This window comes from Tyto alba, unplaced genomic scaffold (assembly GCF_018691265.1).
Source record: "Tyto alba isolate M040663 unplaced genomic scaffold, T.alba_DEE_v4.0 Super-Scaffold_13, whole genome shotgun sequence".
NCBI classification, from domain to species: domain Eukaryota; kingdom Metazoa; phylum Chordata; class Aves; order Strigiformes; family Tytonidae; genus Tyto; species Tyto alba.
Window position 1 is genome coordinate 23856190 of NW_024881275.1, and position 13844 is coordinate 23870033.

The window sequence follows — 13844 nt, forward strand, 5'->3', positions numbered from 1 at the left end:
TATTAAGGAAGAAATATGACTCCTACTACAAAAAAAAAATCTTATTACTTTAAAAAAATAATAATCTTAGTGAAACAAATCAATACAGTTAAATAACCTGGTATATTATAAATAATCTACCACCTAACATGAAGCTGTTTTTTTGGGTGTTATGTTCTTATGAATGGTTAACTAAACGCTTTGTTTCATAACCAAGAAGTTTTTATGTTTGTATTTTTGTGAGCTAGATTCTGGATAACGCACAGATGTTATCAGTGCATCTCGTTCAGAGCCCCACTCCTGCTGAATACTTCTTGCAGTAAACTCCAACACCCATGATGCAGCCCACTGATTTCAGCAGCATGTCCGTCATAGACACCTACAGCCCGTATTTACAAAATGCTCTCAATTCAGGAAAGCAGCTCAACAATCCAGAAGGTTAAATCTTTTTTCTAATTGTTCCCTGAAAAAACTCCTATTCACTTACATTGTCACTTTTTTGTATTTTAATACTAATTTACATACAACGTCATAAGTAACAGCTCATGCTATACTGAATAGATTGAGAGAATTTCATTTGTGCTCCCTGTCCCTCTCCTAAATGAAATGTGCTATCTCCTGAATACATCTGCATGAAAAGCAATTTGGGATTATTTATGTAGATATGTTTCATTATCCATTAAGAAGTGTAATAGAATGAGTATTCAATATTAATTTACAGATTATAAATATAAAACACTAGAATTATTATCTGGAAAGCACACAAATGTCTATGATTTAAATAACAAGTTTATTAATAGGTTATCGTATCTGTAATGGATACTATTTCCTACCGCCACCTCAACTTAAAATAAAAATTAAAATGTACACACACACATTTAAGAAAAATCATATACATTCAACAAGAAGTCAGATTAAAGTTTTACTTTCCGCGAATTCACTGCTTTCAATATATCCCTGAAACACTTTTATACAGCTTGCAGAACCTACTTGGGTTTTTGTCTTGGTCCATGCCTTGTTCATGGGCTTCCTGCCATTCCCAACACGTTTCACAGTAAGCACGGATCTGCTCCAAAAGATGGAGCACGCGGATTTCCCGTCTGCCTCGCTTATCATCAGGCTGGGAGTGAATGATGTTATGCAGTGCTGCGCTGGCTCTGGCACGGGCCTCTTTACTACCACGAGAATTCCCTAACAAGACAGAGTCTTTATCGTTGCCATGTAAAAGCTGGATGAGGAGAGGAAGACATCCAGACTGACGCATGGCTATGCAGCTGTCTTGGGAGCTAGACATTGCTAGCAACGTTCTTGACATGTCATCTTTATCGTGAGTACCAAGCATTGATAACAATGAATACACCATTTCCACCTGCAGGTCAAATGATTTTAAAAATACAGTTACATTTAAAAAACACACATTAAATTAAAATGAAATTTGGATGATACACATGAGCAAAAAACCCCTTATTTAACGGCACACAAACCTGTGCTATTTAGAAAGAATTAAATACTGTTACTACTTCAGCATTCATAATGTTAATAAATTTCACTTAGTGATTAAATGGCTGGAAGAAGTGGGGTGGTAGTTGTATGTAACTCTACTAATCTGCAAGCCAATGGCAAAGACTTCTAAATTTCCATTGTACAAAAATATTACAGAAACATACTAATGAAAATGTTTCTGTTTCAGAAATCTATTTAAAATTAATTCTGACTCAACAAAGTATGATCTGCATGAATCACGCTTTCATGTAAAAAAGCTCTTCAGTGAAAAGCTATTTATTATGTTGTATTAAATACATTATTCTAGGCAAAGGGTAAGAATAATTGCATTAATTTTAAGCTTACATTGTGCTAAAAAAAATATGACATCCATGTATTGTAAGGTTTTCCTTTAAAACTATTTCAAATTAACTAATAATTTTATGGTATGATGACTGACTTGCACATGGACCAGATTATTCACAGCAAATGCAAACATGAAGTTAAATTAACACTTTTTCAAGTTTACAGGAATAGAACCGGTAAAGCAAACAAATGCTCATTTAACATACATAAAATACTGAGCATTTGTCAAATTAAATCGAGCCATGGAAACCCAGCTTTACACATTTAACTTGGAGTAATCAAATTTCTCATTAAAATATAGCAATTTTTGCGGTATTCCCTTGGCTGTTGTATAATACAGAGGTCAACACACTATTTGGTTTTTCTTTCCCATTCTGCTTTCTTCAATAATAGCTTTAGATCCAAGAAATGCATTTGGTTCTTCTAGTGTACTTTCAGTAGAGTAACAGAATGGAGAGGATGATTTTAGGTACTACCTAGAAACTCCAAACTCCTGAAGTCAAGATAAATAGGAACATTCAAAATCAAAGCACAACATAAAGAAACTATCAAAGGGAACTGTAAAGTAGCAGTATGTATGTTTCTTTAGAATATACCAATTAAGGAAGAAATGAGACTTTGGACATGAGAAATGAGACTTTTAGACAAAGTCTTCTACTAATAACTAGATATCTGCACTGGTTACCAGACCAATGAATGATTTTATTTGAATTGTCTCTGAAGATGAGTACAAATACCGAGTTAAAAAAAAAAACAAACAACTGGATAGCAGTGGGTAAACTAAGCAGCAAGTCTGTTAACATGTACTATAGGATTGCTGAAGCAATAGAAATCTTAGAATCTGTGAAACTGTATGATCACATGCAAAACCCACTGAAATAGTCTTGGAGTCATTTTTATGACAGCCTAGCATCCCAGTATGGAGATTCTGTCTTGGTGTGGGAAAAATCAAACGTACTATTAAACCAAACCACTCGGATTCTTAAAGGAGAGTAAATTTAATCTGCTTTACGCATGCCTTGTGACAGGTATTTCAAGTGGCAGCTTTAATCCAGAGCCCACAGAAACACCTCTTTCTGCACCTGAAAATGCATTCCTCTATTTAGAATCTCTACCTCTTTCCCTTCTTCTCAGTTGTTAATATTAAGCCTTTCCTACACCACAGCACACTGAGTTCAACCTATTTCGTTGCCAGTATCCTTCTGTGCTCAGTCCCTTTCCCTGCCTTCAGGGATATCCCATGGTTGGCAGCTTTTGGGAATTCTACAATTTGCAATGAAAACTCACAGACGGACAGACAGACTAGCTGATGTCACCTCCATTTGGTATATGCATACAGTGCAGGACCAAAAGTCCAACATCATAATGCTGGTTTAAGGCCCAAAGTAATTAATACTATGTCAAGCTAACTGGCTCCCCTTCCCAGAAGACTGCACCCAGCACAACACTGACAGTATCTGTACTGCGGCTGATTCCAGAGGCAGCATAAACGCCAGTGGTTCATGAACTCCATTTTGTGTTACAGAACTGCCCTTTTCTTCCCCTCTCTTTTCATACTGCACATATACTTTGAGCACAGTCTTTTGTGAACAGACATTTATCACCATGAAAGGCTTACTTACTTTTTTTTTTTTTTTTTTTTTTAATTTCTTTGCAATTGCATCTACTTTGTGGATTTGGACTCTGGAAAAATACTCAAAGAACTGCTCTTAAAAGAGTTAGTTCTCATCATGGATTATAAATCAACATCACAAGCTTTTTAAATATTCTGGTAATTTCTAGCAATCATTTTTTCCTTACTGTAACAACTGATCATCAACAAGTAAAAAAAAAAAAAAGTATTACTGTGCATATACTTTAAAAGTTGAAAAAATATTCTAAAATTTTAATTCCATAAAATTACTAGGTGTGGACAGATCGTTCAGCTAGTATTAGTACTATTGGCAGAAACAATGAGGTTATTGTATTAGTAAAAATGTAGCATTAGCGACCTGTGGTTTGTAATCTTCGGTTACCTTGGTACCCAGATGACTTGTCAGTCTGCGAGGAACAGAATAGTTATTACTAGAGCTCATAACACTGGCTGTCTCGTGGTCCATTCGAGCAGCAGAACCCTACAAATTTAAACAACAATTCAATATGAAACAAAGTCCAAGTGAAAAAAACACTATTGCCTAATTCAGTTTCAGCACTGGATCATGAATCGTATTGATAGTAATGAACTGTCAACTTACTTTTGTTAAATTAGGTCCTCTCTGCACTAACACAATTTAGAGGTCACTGTTAAACTGGGTTTTATTAACCACTTTTCCTGAAATTAAGTCTCAATAAGTTGTATTTTCAATTGAATTAGTTTGTAAATACTGTGGTCATCAAGGAGGAAAAGTGGACTTTGCAACAAACCAAATTACACATTTTATAGAGAGAAAATAACAGCCTCAACTTTTACGTCAGATTATGTAGTGCATAGGAATAAGTCTGTACTTCAGAACACAACCAGGTATGCAAGAACTGACAAGTAAAAAGAGATTCATCTGGACAAGGAGTAACCCTGTTCAAATTATTTGTCCATATCAAAAACAAATTATGAGTGGATGAATCTATTTAATTTTTTAATGAAAAGCTATAAAATAATGTGGACGGTATTTGCTGTAATCTTCCTAGAAATTATTGTAAATAGCGTGCTCCTACATGTAGTAGCAAGATTCAGTTAGTAACGTTTTTGTCCCCTCTTAATGCATTTTGTATATTTAGATTTTTCCTTTTTTAAACTGTCATGTATTCACTCACTCTCTTTGCCTTTTTTTTTTTTTTCCCCCTATGTTGTTGTTTTCCTTCTTTTTCCATGATTACTATCTGTGAAGTTTCCCATACTATGTCCCTCCCTTCCAGTTCACTTTGGGGACCTTAAAAATACATTCGACTAGCAAATACTTTTAGTATCAGAACACTGTTTTAGTGGGGTAGTCACCAGTCTTTTGTTGATCCTCTACAAAAGCTAAAATATGTTCATGAAATTATTAGCTTATATTTGCAAAACAACATTTTCAAGCTGTGTGGACCAATGAATGTATTTTTTTTCCAATAAAAATATGTAACGCACTGAAGAAAACTGTATGAAAGACACTGAAATAATTTCTATGTTTTTTCCAGGTGCACCATAAAGAATTAATATTCCTCTCAGACTATTTGCTGTTCATACAGTTGAACAGCAAATCTTAAATTTGAAGTTGAAACTGACTATAAGTAAAAGGTAGGAATAACTTCATATAGTGTTTAGACAGACGGAAAAAAATTCTAGTTATACTGGAATATTTAAACACACATTATTATACTCATTTCACTCTCCCATTTGAATCCAGAACATTTTATGCATGTTCCAGAATAAGTATTATGCTAAAAGAGTATAACTAGAATAATTTAAATGCATACAATTTATTCCGATATGTATTTCCTATGCAAACAAGCCCTTACTTTCTGTGTTGACTAGGAAAAATTCAAACCCTTAAAGCTTAGAATGAAAATTATACTGGATTTTCTCAGTTACTCACTTAAATAATACGTAGTGCTAGGAACATGGGAATAAATTACCAGATTTTTACACCAAGCAATCCCTTGATATCATCTTGACCTCGAACTACATTCAGAGGATTACAGGTTCAACATAATGTACAATGCCAGAATTCTTCATTATTCAGTCCAGTAAGATTGTTTTGACCAAGAAAGTAAAAAAGACTTAAATTTGGAGCACTACTTATTAAAATTCACCACGGTGTAGACAGAGGAGTAGCATAATTTTCCTATCTTTTTTCCAAAACAGTGTTACCTTTGATTCAGATAACTATTTCCTTCAGTCATCATGTGGCCTTGCTACTTTGAGGATGTGAGGAATGCCCAAATGATGTGTAACTACATTTCTTATTGGCTCCTAGAAACTGATGTGAAAAAAATAGCTAAGGTGTGTAGCCATTCATCTGAGAAAATGGGAAATGAAAAGGAGATGTTACGTGGACCCTTCTTGTATAGAACTTTCTCTTTCAAAATCTTCTCCTACCTGCCTACTTCATCTTGTTTTCTCCTTTCATACTTTGTAGTCTTTCACTCCTTGCTTTACTATGCTTGCTATTTACTCTGTCAGTTAGGTAATTTTCCCTATTTTGTGGCACATTTTCTCAACAAAACAGTCCCACTGAATTCCTTTATAAAACTTGCTAAACAAAGGTATGAAAAAAAATTTATTTCAGCAGTATGACAGTAAGCATAATGAAAAAGAAAAGACAGATGAAAGATGGTGCAGAAAAGGACATAAATGAATCCTGAAAAATCTGGGATTCAATTGGCAGTGTTTCAATTAACATTGATTATATGACTACAAAACCAATTAAAACGAAATGATTTGGTTAAAACTTTTTTTTTGCACTCCATTGAGTAGTGACTGCTAAAAGCATATTGAGCTGGTTTATCAGAAATAAATGTTAATGCCCAATCCATTAAACCTCCTCTGTCTGGAACTGCACCAAAAAGTAAATAATCCCCTGATGTCTGTTTTAACACAGATTCAGTGCCCTGGCTCTATCAACCTCCAGAAAGAAGCAATATGCATGTTTTATATATTTTTATGAGGCAAAGTTAAAAATTGCACAAATCCTCAACATAAGACCTCAAATGAAGTATGAACAAAGGTCCCACTTGCTTAAGTCTGCCAAGATGTGACAATGCCTTCTGCCTTTCTTCCCTGTAAAATATGTTGTGCAGAAAAACTCCCGATTCATATACTGAAGATGGATGATATAGCCACAATGCATCAATTATTTAAGTACATTATGCTTTCAGCCCCAAAGCACCACTGAACTATTTTATTTTCAAACAACAAAGCTGTCATAAGAATTAGAGTCAGAGCCTCAAGCAACTCCTCAGATATGGCTAATAGAACTTAATTCCAAATGGTGATCAAACATATTTCAAAAGCAAAATTATGGTCCGTCTAAATGTTTAATCAAGTGAAATATTCTAGCCAAACCACAATTCTTTCTGATAAATCTTCTTGTACAGGACACTCTCATAAGTATTTAAATAATTCTACTTCCCTGGAGTAGCAAAAATATTTTGTATATGAATTCAACTATTACATCTGTAGTGCAAAGTTTTAAGAATGCAAATTACTAGTGAGAATGTCTCAGCTACACTTGGAAATCATGAAGGGAATGATCATTAGCACACAGTAAATGAATCAAAGTATTTTTAGCCAAAGAGAGAAGTAACAATTTTTGGTAAATATTTATTTTAAAAGACAAGTAAAGAATTTAATGTACCCTTCAAAATATTCCATGAACATATTTCATTAATAAAAGGAACAGCAATGAAAGATTACCTTAAAGCATTTAAATAACCCTTCAGTCCACTTTCAGATTGATACTACTGTTTCAAAGCTTTATCTAAAACAATATTAAAGAAATCTTCATGATAAACCTGCCACTTGGTTCTCTTTTTTTAAAAAAATCAGTGATAATTTCTAAAGTGAAAATTTGAACAATCTTCCATAATTAAACCATACTTCTAATATTACAGTTCACCTACAATAAAACATATTTTTTTTGTAGTCATTCCGGTCATCTTCTTCGTAGCATTAGGCTCATTAATAATTTAAACAAAATTCTCCCTGCATTATCCAGTATTTATACTTCATCTTATTAGAACATTTCCTTCCAATAAATACAAGAAATTTCTCATGTATAGATGGAAAGAAGACAAACATCTATCTTTTTAAAATGAGCAGGCATACAAACACCGTAAGGTATATACCAATATACCAGCACTGTATATTTCAAGTATTTAATTACACTATCAACAAACAAAATAATCAATTTACCTGACCAGTACTGCTAGTTGCCACGCTGATTTCTGCTGCTCCTTGACCTTCGTTCTGCCTCTCTGTATCATGGGAACCGGCATCATGCTTGCTTTGAGGTGCTCTCTGTTAACATAAGAGTTTCTGAAATTATGTACAGAAATTAAGTACACTTTACCATTCAAAGCTTTCTAGACTGTGAATGCATCAATGCTGCATCCTCACAAAGCCACTGAACAGTACGTTGTATTTCCTAACACTTAGCCTCAAAAATTAACAGCTGAGACTGAGTGTCTTTGAAAAGCTGCAAGATGAAAGTGAAGCATGTCCTCTGAGGATTATAGCCCTGCAAGACAAAGGATTTGCTGTGACACACAGAAACACCATTTTCCACCAGCTGTGCTCACATCGCTATCAGAGATGTAACAGAACTGGAACAAACAACTGTCTTCTCTGCGCTGTCACATGATCCATGCATTTATGGAGACTACAGCTAGCATAGTTCAATCAAGCTTTGCATTCAAAGATGAATAATTTCTGCACGAACAGGGTATCTGTACTGTAAGAATCCTTCTCAATTTTAACGATGAACAGTCCAGGAATTGCCACTTTGATGCAAATAAAATTTATGTAACCTGATACTGATCTATCTTATATTTTATATATAAAAAAAAAATTCAACTGACCTGTCAGGCTCATACAGACAGGTTTCAGTTCCTCCAGAAGACCAAATTTTCTATATATCTACATGAAAATTAAACTGGTGTCCCTGACACTGACAGAAATCATGAGATCAACATGAAAATCAGGTCTTTAAATAGTTTCTTAATAAAGCAAATAGAATAACCGAGCAGTTATGAAGTGTGTGAAGTATCCAAATCTATTAATGTGTTTAAAATGTTTCAGATTCTCATAAAGACAGAAATAATCCTTTCCATGGAACTAGCTTGAAGTCTGGAGTTGAAAAGGCGTCACCTTGCCTCCAAAGCACAATTATTCTCAAAGTATTAGTTTTGATGCCAAACCTCATTTTTCAGACTCAGAGGCTACTACCTTAACAGACAACACTCTTGTATCCTTCTCAATTAATTTGTTTAACTACACCTGGTATATGAAGTTGGTTTTATGTGGCTCTGCAATGCTCTTGAGCAGTACAGATATGAAAGTATACCCTCTCCTATCTTGCTTCATGTAAATTTCTCTTTGACTTTCAGCAGAAACATACTTCTCTTCAATGTACATACACTGAAACTTCTTCAGTTACCCAGTGATCAAACTCATACAATATCACTGGTGTACTAGCTCTGTCTTGTTCATATAAAGACATCAGAGTCTCAAACCCAGAAAATATTTAATCTCTAACAGAATTTCAGAAACCAGTAACTAACTAAATACATGTGAAGTGATAATTCAGGGGTAAACTTAAAAAATGATAACTAAATCTATAGAGTTTAACTAAAGGAATAGGGTACGTCAAAGAACACATATTAGACAAAGTAGCAACATGAGAAAATTTAAAACAATGATTAGTAACATTTTTCTTAACATTTTATGTTCAGTTATGGAAAATGAGTAACTCACAAAGCAAAACTCACAAAATATTTTAGGAGAGACACCGTGTTACTATTCTTTTAAATCTGAGCTGTAATTTTAAAATGCACCACCTCTGTCATTGTGTATGAAATGGCATTGCTATTGATGGTCATACAGTGACTAAAGAAATTTTGGTTCCCAATACAAGAGCGGGGACCCAGTCAAGATCAGGCCTTGCTGTACTGTGTGCTGAACACAGTATAATGTATGCTGAAACCCTCTCACGTTACTCTCAATCTTTAATAAAGTGTAATGATGAGTTTGACAAAATCTAGATCTAAGCCTCCAGTACAACTCAGGACAGGATTTTTCAGTCATTAGGTGTCAGTAATTTTCAATCCCATGAAGAAAGCAGTACTCAAGATACCTAGAGGTGAAAAGCTCAATTGTCCATTAGTGGGTCACCTGAGGGGGAATACTACTACACCTCCAAGAACACTCCCAGGTTTGGGCAGTCTTTTTGGGGTGGTGATGATGGTGTATCTATTAAATAGTTTTGATGCATCTAGAGCACAAACACAGAGATACTTCATTCTCTGACAAGAAAAGTTTCTGCTCTCCTTGGCATTCTATGTCCTTTTCCTCCCATTCACATACATTTTGTTTGCTACATGCTATTAATGAGTAAGGTGTCTTCCCACTCCCTGAAAGCACTATCAAAAATACGCCACTACAAAAAGTAGTCAACATGCATAACCACTGCAAGTATGCCCCCTCTTTGCATTACCTTTTAACACTGAATGTAGGACCTGTGGATGAAAATATATATAAACTACCAACTACATCTGCAAAGAACCAGCACACGTAAACAGCAGCAGACTGTAACCTCCGCATGAGGAACAGCAGCTGGAGGATGGCTGGGCTTAACTCAGGTCCCCTGCGTTAAACAGCACCACCTCTTTTGAAGCGTGATATCTGAAAAGGCATAAGCTGGGTTTATAGCCCTCTGCTATTTCTGAATTCCGGCATCAAGTCATTTTGAGGAAGTACGCTCGTTTGCTCTTGCAGCAAAACGGCAGCAGACGGCATGTGCCCAGCACAGGAAGACAGAGCCGCTCCCTCCATTTTGTTTGCCACTATTTTCTAAGTGCTTCTCAAGTCAACAATAGCTATCACTTGTCAATTATTAATTTCCCTGTATTTACTAGTAGAAAAATTGGAACTGTCTAGCTATTTTATGACATTTACAAGCATAGTGGGCCTTGATAATTTTTGCTAAGACAACCAATTGCAGGTAATTTTACTGAATGCTTTGTCAGCGTAAGTTGCCAAAGCAGCCCCTTGTGTGTCTGTTAGGACAGAAGACTTTTCTATGCATAAACCAGTGTTTTCTCCACTATTCAACTACCCTACTATTTTCAGTGTATTGAAAACTGCAGATACACTATTCTTTTCTAGATACCAGAAAATGTTTATTTTGCCATTATTTCATATTGAACAGAATACACACACAGGTGTATGTAAGAAGGTTAGACAAGCAATAATGTAACAAACAAAAATAAGAAACGCTAATATTGAAACAATTTTGCTACAGCTGAGTCAAAGAAAAAAGGAAGTCTAGTGAATTAAATTCTTGAGAGAACCCCTGTCCATCACAGTTAAAACAGTTTAAAGCTTGCTGAGCATATTCTCTGGAATAAATCCTTTATATTTTATCTACAGCAACACTGCCCAGTGGAAATACTTCACATATTTCAAATGACAGATATTATCAAAGAACAGCCTGTACCATTATAACAAATTGAAAACTCCATATTAGACACTTGACAAGAATTTGCTTTTTTTCTTGTAAATAATTTCAGATTTGTACTCAACAGCCAAAAATTCCCTTTGGAGGAGTCTAACTCTATAATGGATTTCCAACCTTATTGTAAAAATCTTGCAAAAAATCTAACAAGAAGTCTCATGAAATTTGAAGGTACCATCACTTGCAGGTAAATTACTTCAACTTTTTCTAGTAACATTTACAAGACTTAGTAATTTGCCAAGCCTTAAAAATGTGCTAAAACGTGAGTCAAGGTTTTCTCTGCTCATTCATTTCCAAAAGCTGTTTTTATGGTGCAGGATTATGTTTTGTCTTACTCTACAAGATATACTGCACTTGGATTCACAGTCATTGGCATCACCACAGGGGTCAACTACATCATCAGACAAGCTATGGTATTTATTATTGTAGTTACTAAATCTTTACAAATATAAGAAGCACATTCAATTTGGGTATCACTGTATCAGGCACAGTATCAGAATATAATAATTGCCTCATGTTTGTATTTTTCAGTTATATGGACTCTGCAGTTTGACTGCTACTACCTTCCTCCTTAACATCTGGGCAATTTCAAAATTAGATCCAGCTGTTTTCCACAGGAGATGGACATCCTGTGGAAATTATTAAATCACACTATAAAATATTAGTAAGTGCATAGTGACCACCTCCTTTACCACCAGCATCCTGGTAATTTTGTCCTATACAACCAGCCATGCAGACACTTTATGGATAAGACAGACCACAACAAAATTTCAATATATTAGCATTTCCACATATTTAGCAGCCAAACAATGTGGTGAAAGGAGTGAAGAACTAAGACAAAAACTTCTTTAATTTTGTAGTTGCATCTCAATACTATTTCAGTCCTTGAGCTTAAGTGAACCCAAAACACAGTGTTTTTTTTTAATGGGAGTAAGAGATAAGCACTCTGGGACAGGATCTGTCTGACGAAATGGGGCAAAAGTATCTTTTGAGAGGCTGGGCAACTAAGCAGGGAGAGCTTTAAACTAGGAATTATGGGGGACAGAGCAATTCCTCAACAACCAAGTAAGGAAGCTGGGGACAGGGCAGGCAAGGCAAGGGCCCTGGCTTATAGAAACACAAGGGCAATCCACTCAAATGAGATGAAGTGGAATCCCCTTGAGCACAGACATGTAAGGAAGGAGGTGCAGCAGAACAGCCTTGTGGGGAAAGCTATCAAGCCTGTGCTGGGGAAAAGGCACACCTGAGTGCCTCTCTGGCATGCCTCTACACTAATGCACACTGCATGGGGAACAAACAAGAGGAGTTAAAGCGTGTGCAGTCATGGGGCTATGACCTTATTGGGATCATGCAGATGTGGTGGGATAGCTCATACAGACTGGAAGGCTGAAATTGAAGAATGCGGAGATTTTAGGAAGAATGGGCTGGGAACGCTCAGGGGAGACCTTACTGCTCTCTACAACTAACTACCTGAAAGGTTTTAAAAAGGTGGGTGTCGGTCTCTTTTCCCAAGTAACAAGTGATAGGACAAGAGAAAATTGCCTCATGTTGGACCAGGGCAGGTTTAGATTGGTTATTAGGAAAAATTTCTTCACGGAAAGGGCTGTCAGGCACTGGAACAGGCTGCCCAGGGGAAGTGGCTGAGTCACCATCCCTGTCAGTATTTAAAAGACATGTAGATGTGACGCTTAGAGACATGATTTAGTGGGACTTAGCAGTGTTAGGTTTACGGTTGGATGTGTTCTTAAAGATCTTTTCCAACTTAAATGATTTTATGATTGTAAGGTGAGGAGGGGGAGTTGTCCTTTATGAGAGAGCAACTAGAGTGCATGGACCTCTGCCTGGGGATCAGTCAGGAGTCATTCAAGAGCTTATGGGTGATGATTAGCAGGCAGAGCAACACTGGTGCTGTTGTAGTGGACATCTGCTGAAGACTTCCTTATAAGTGAAAAGAAACAGATGAAACCTTATCCAAACAACTGGAGTAAGCCTCACGTGTACAGGCCCTGGCCCTCATAGGGAACTTCAACCACCCTGGTATAGGCTGGAGGGCCAATAGCAGGGTGAAACATTCTAGGAGAGTTCTTAAATGCTCTGATGACAACTTCCTGACGTGGGTGACTGAACAGTCAACAAGGAGAGGTACCGTGCTGGACCTGATACTTAAAAAAAAAGGAAGAAGTGGTTGAGGACATGGAAGTTGGAAGCAGCCTTCTCTGCAGTGATCATGAGGTAGTAGGGTTCAGGATCCTAAGAGGGAGAAGGACAAAACCAGGACCGCAGATCTGCAGATTTCAACCTCTTCAGGTACTGTCTGCTTGGAAGAATCCCATGGGATACAGCCCTACAGATCAGAGGAGTCCAGGACAGCTGGCTGATATTCAAGGATCACCTCCTCCAGCAGGAGGCTTGTATGGATAAGCAAGAAGGTAACTGAACTTGGGCATTAAAAGGAAGACTACGAGGCTGAAGTGGGGTCAGGTGACCCAGGAGTAAAGAGTTGCTGTCCAATCATGCAGGTATGTGGAAGGCAACAAGAAAAGAACTCTGCAAGTATATAAACAGCAAACGGAAGATAAGGGAAAATGTGGTCTTTCTGCTGAATAAGGAAGGGGATCTGGTGACATAGGACACAGAAGAGGCCAGGGTCCTCATTGCCTTCTTTGACTCAAGTCTTCAGCAGTAAAACCACCTTTCAGAAATCCAGGTCTCTCAGACCAGAAGGAAAGTCTGGAGCAAGGAAGACATCCTTGGCAGGGAGGACCAGGTTAGGAAGAGCTTAAACAAACTGAACATATGTAAGTCCTAATGGCCTCATCAGTTGCACCC

At 36.6% G+C, this 13844-nt stretch overlaps 1 protein-coding gene across 5 annotated transcripts in view; it reads right to left on the minus strand.

Annotated features, from left to right (window-relative positions):
• The window catches only part of APC (APC regulator of WNT signaling pathway), a 97363-nt gene that overhangs the window by 14281 nt on the left and 69238 nt on the right, over positions 1 to 13844 (minus strand). For 3 of the 5 annotated variants that reach the window (XM_042787718.1, XM_032984081.2, XM_032984082.2), the window contains 3 exons: positions 7697 to 7801; positions 3819 to 3941; positions 970 to 1348 (listed from right to left, as the gene is read on the minus strand). In XM_042787718.1, coding sequence (XP_042643652.1) covers positions 970 to 1348; positions 3819 to 3941; positions 7697 to 7801 — 607 coding nt within the window. The remainder of the gene's footprint in view (positions 1 to 969; positions 1349 to 3818; positions 3942 to 7696; positions 7802 to 13844) is intronic. The other 2 variants (XM_042787719.1, XM_032984083.2) reach the window with 1 other exon arrangement.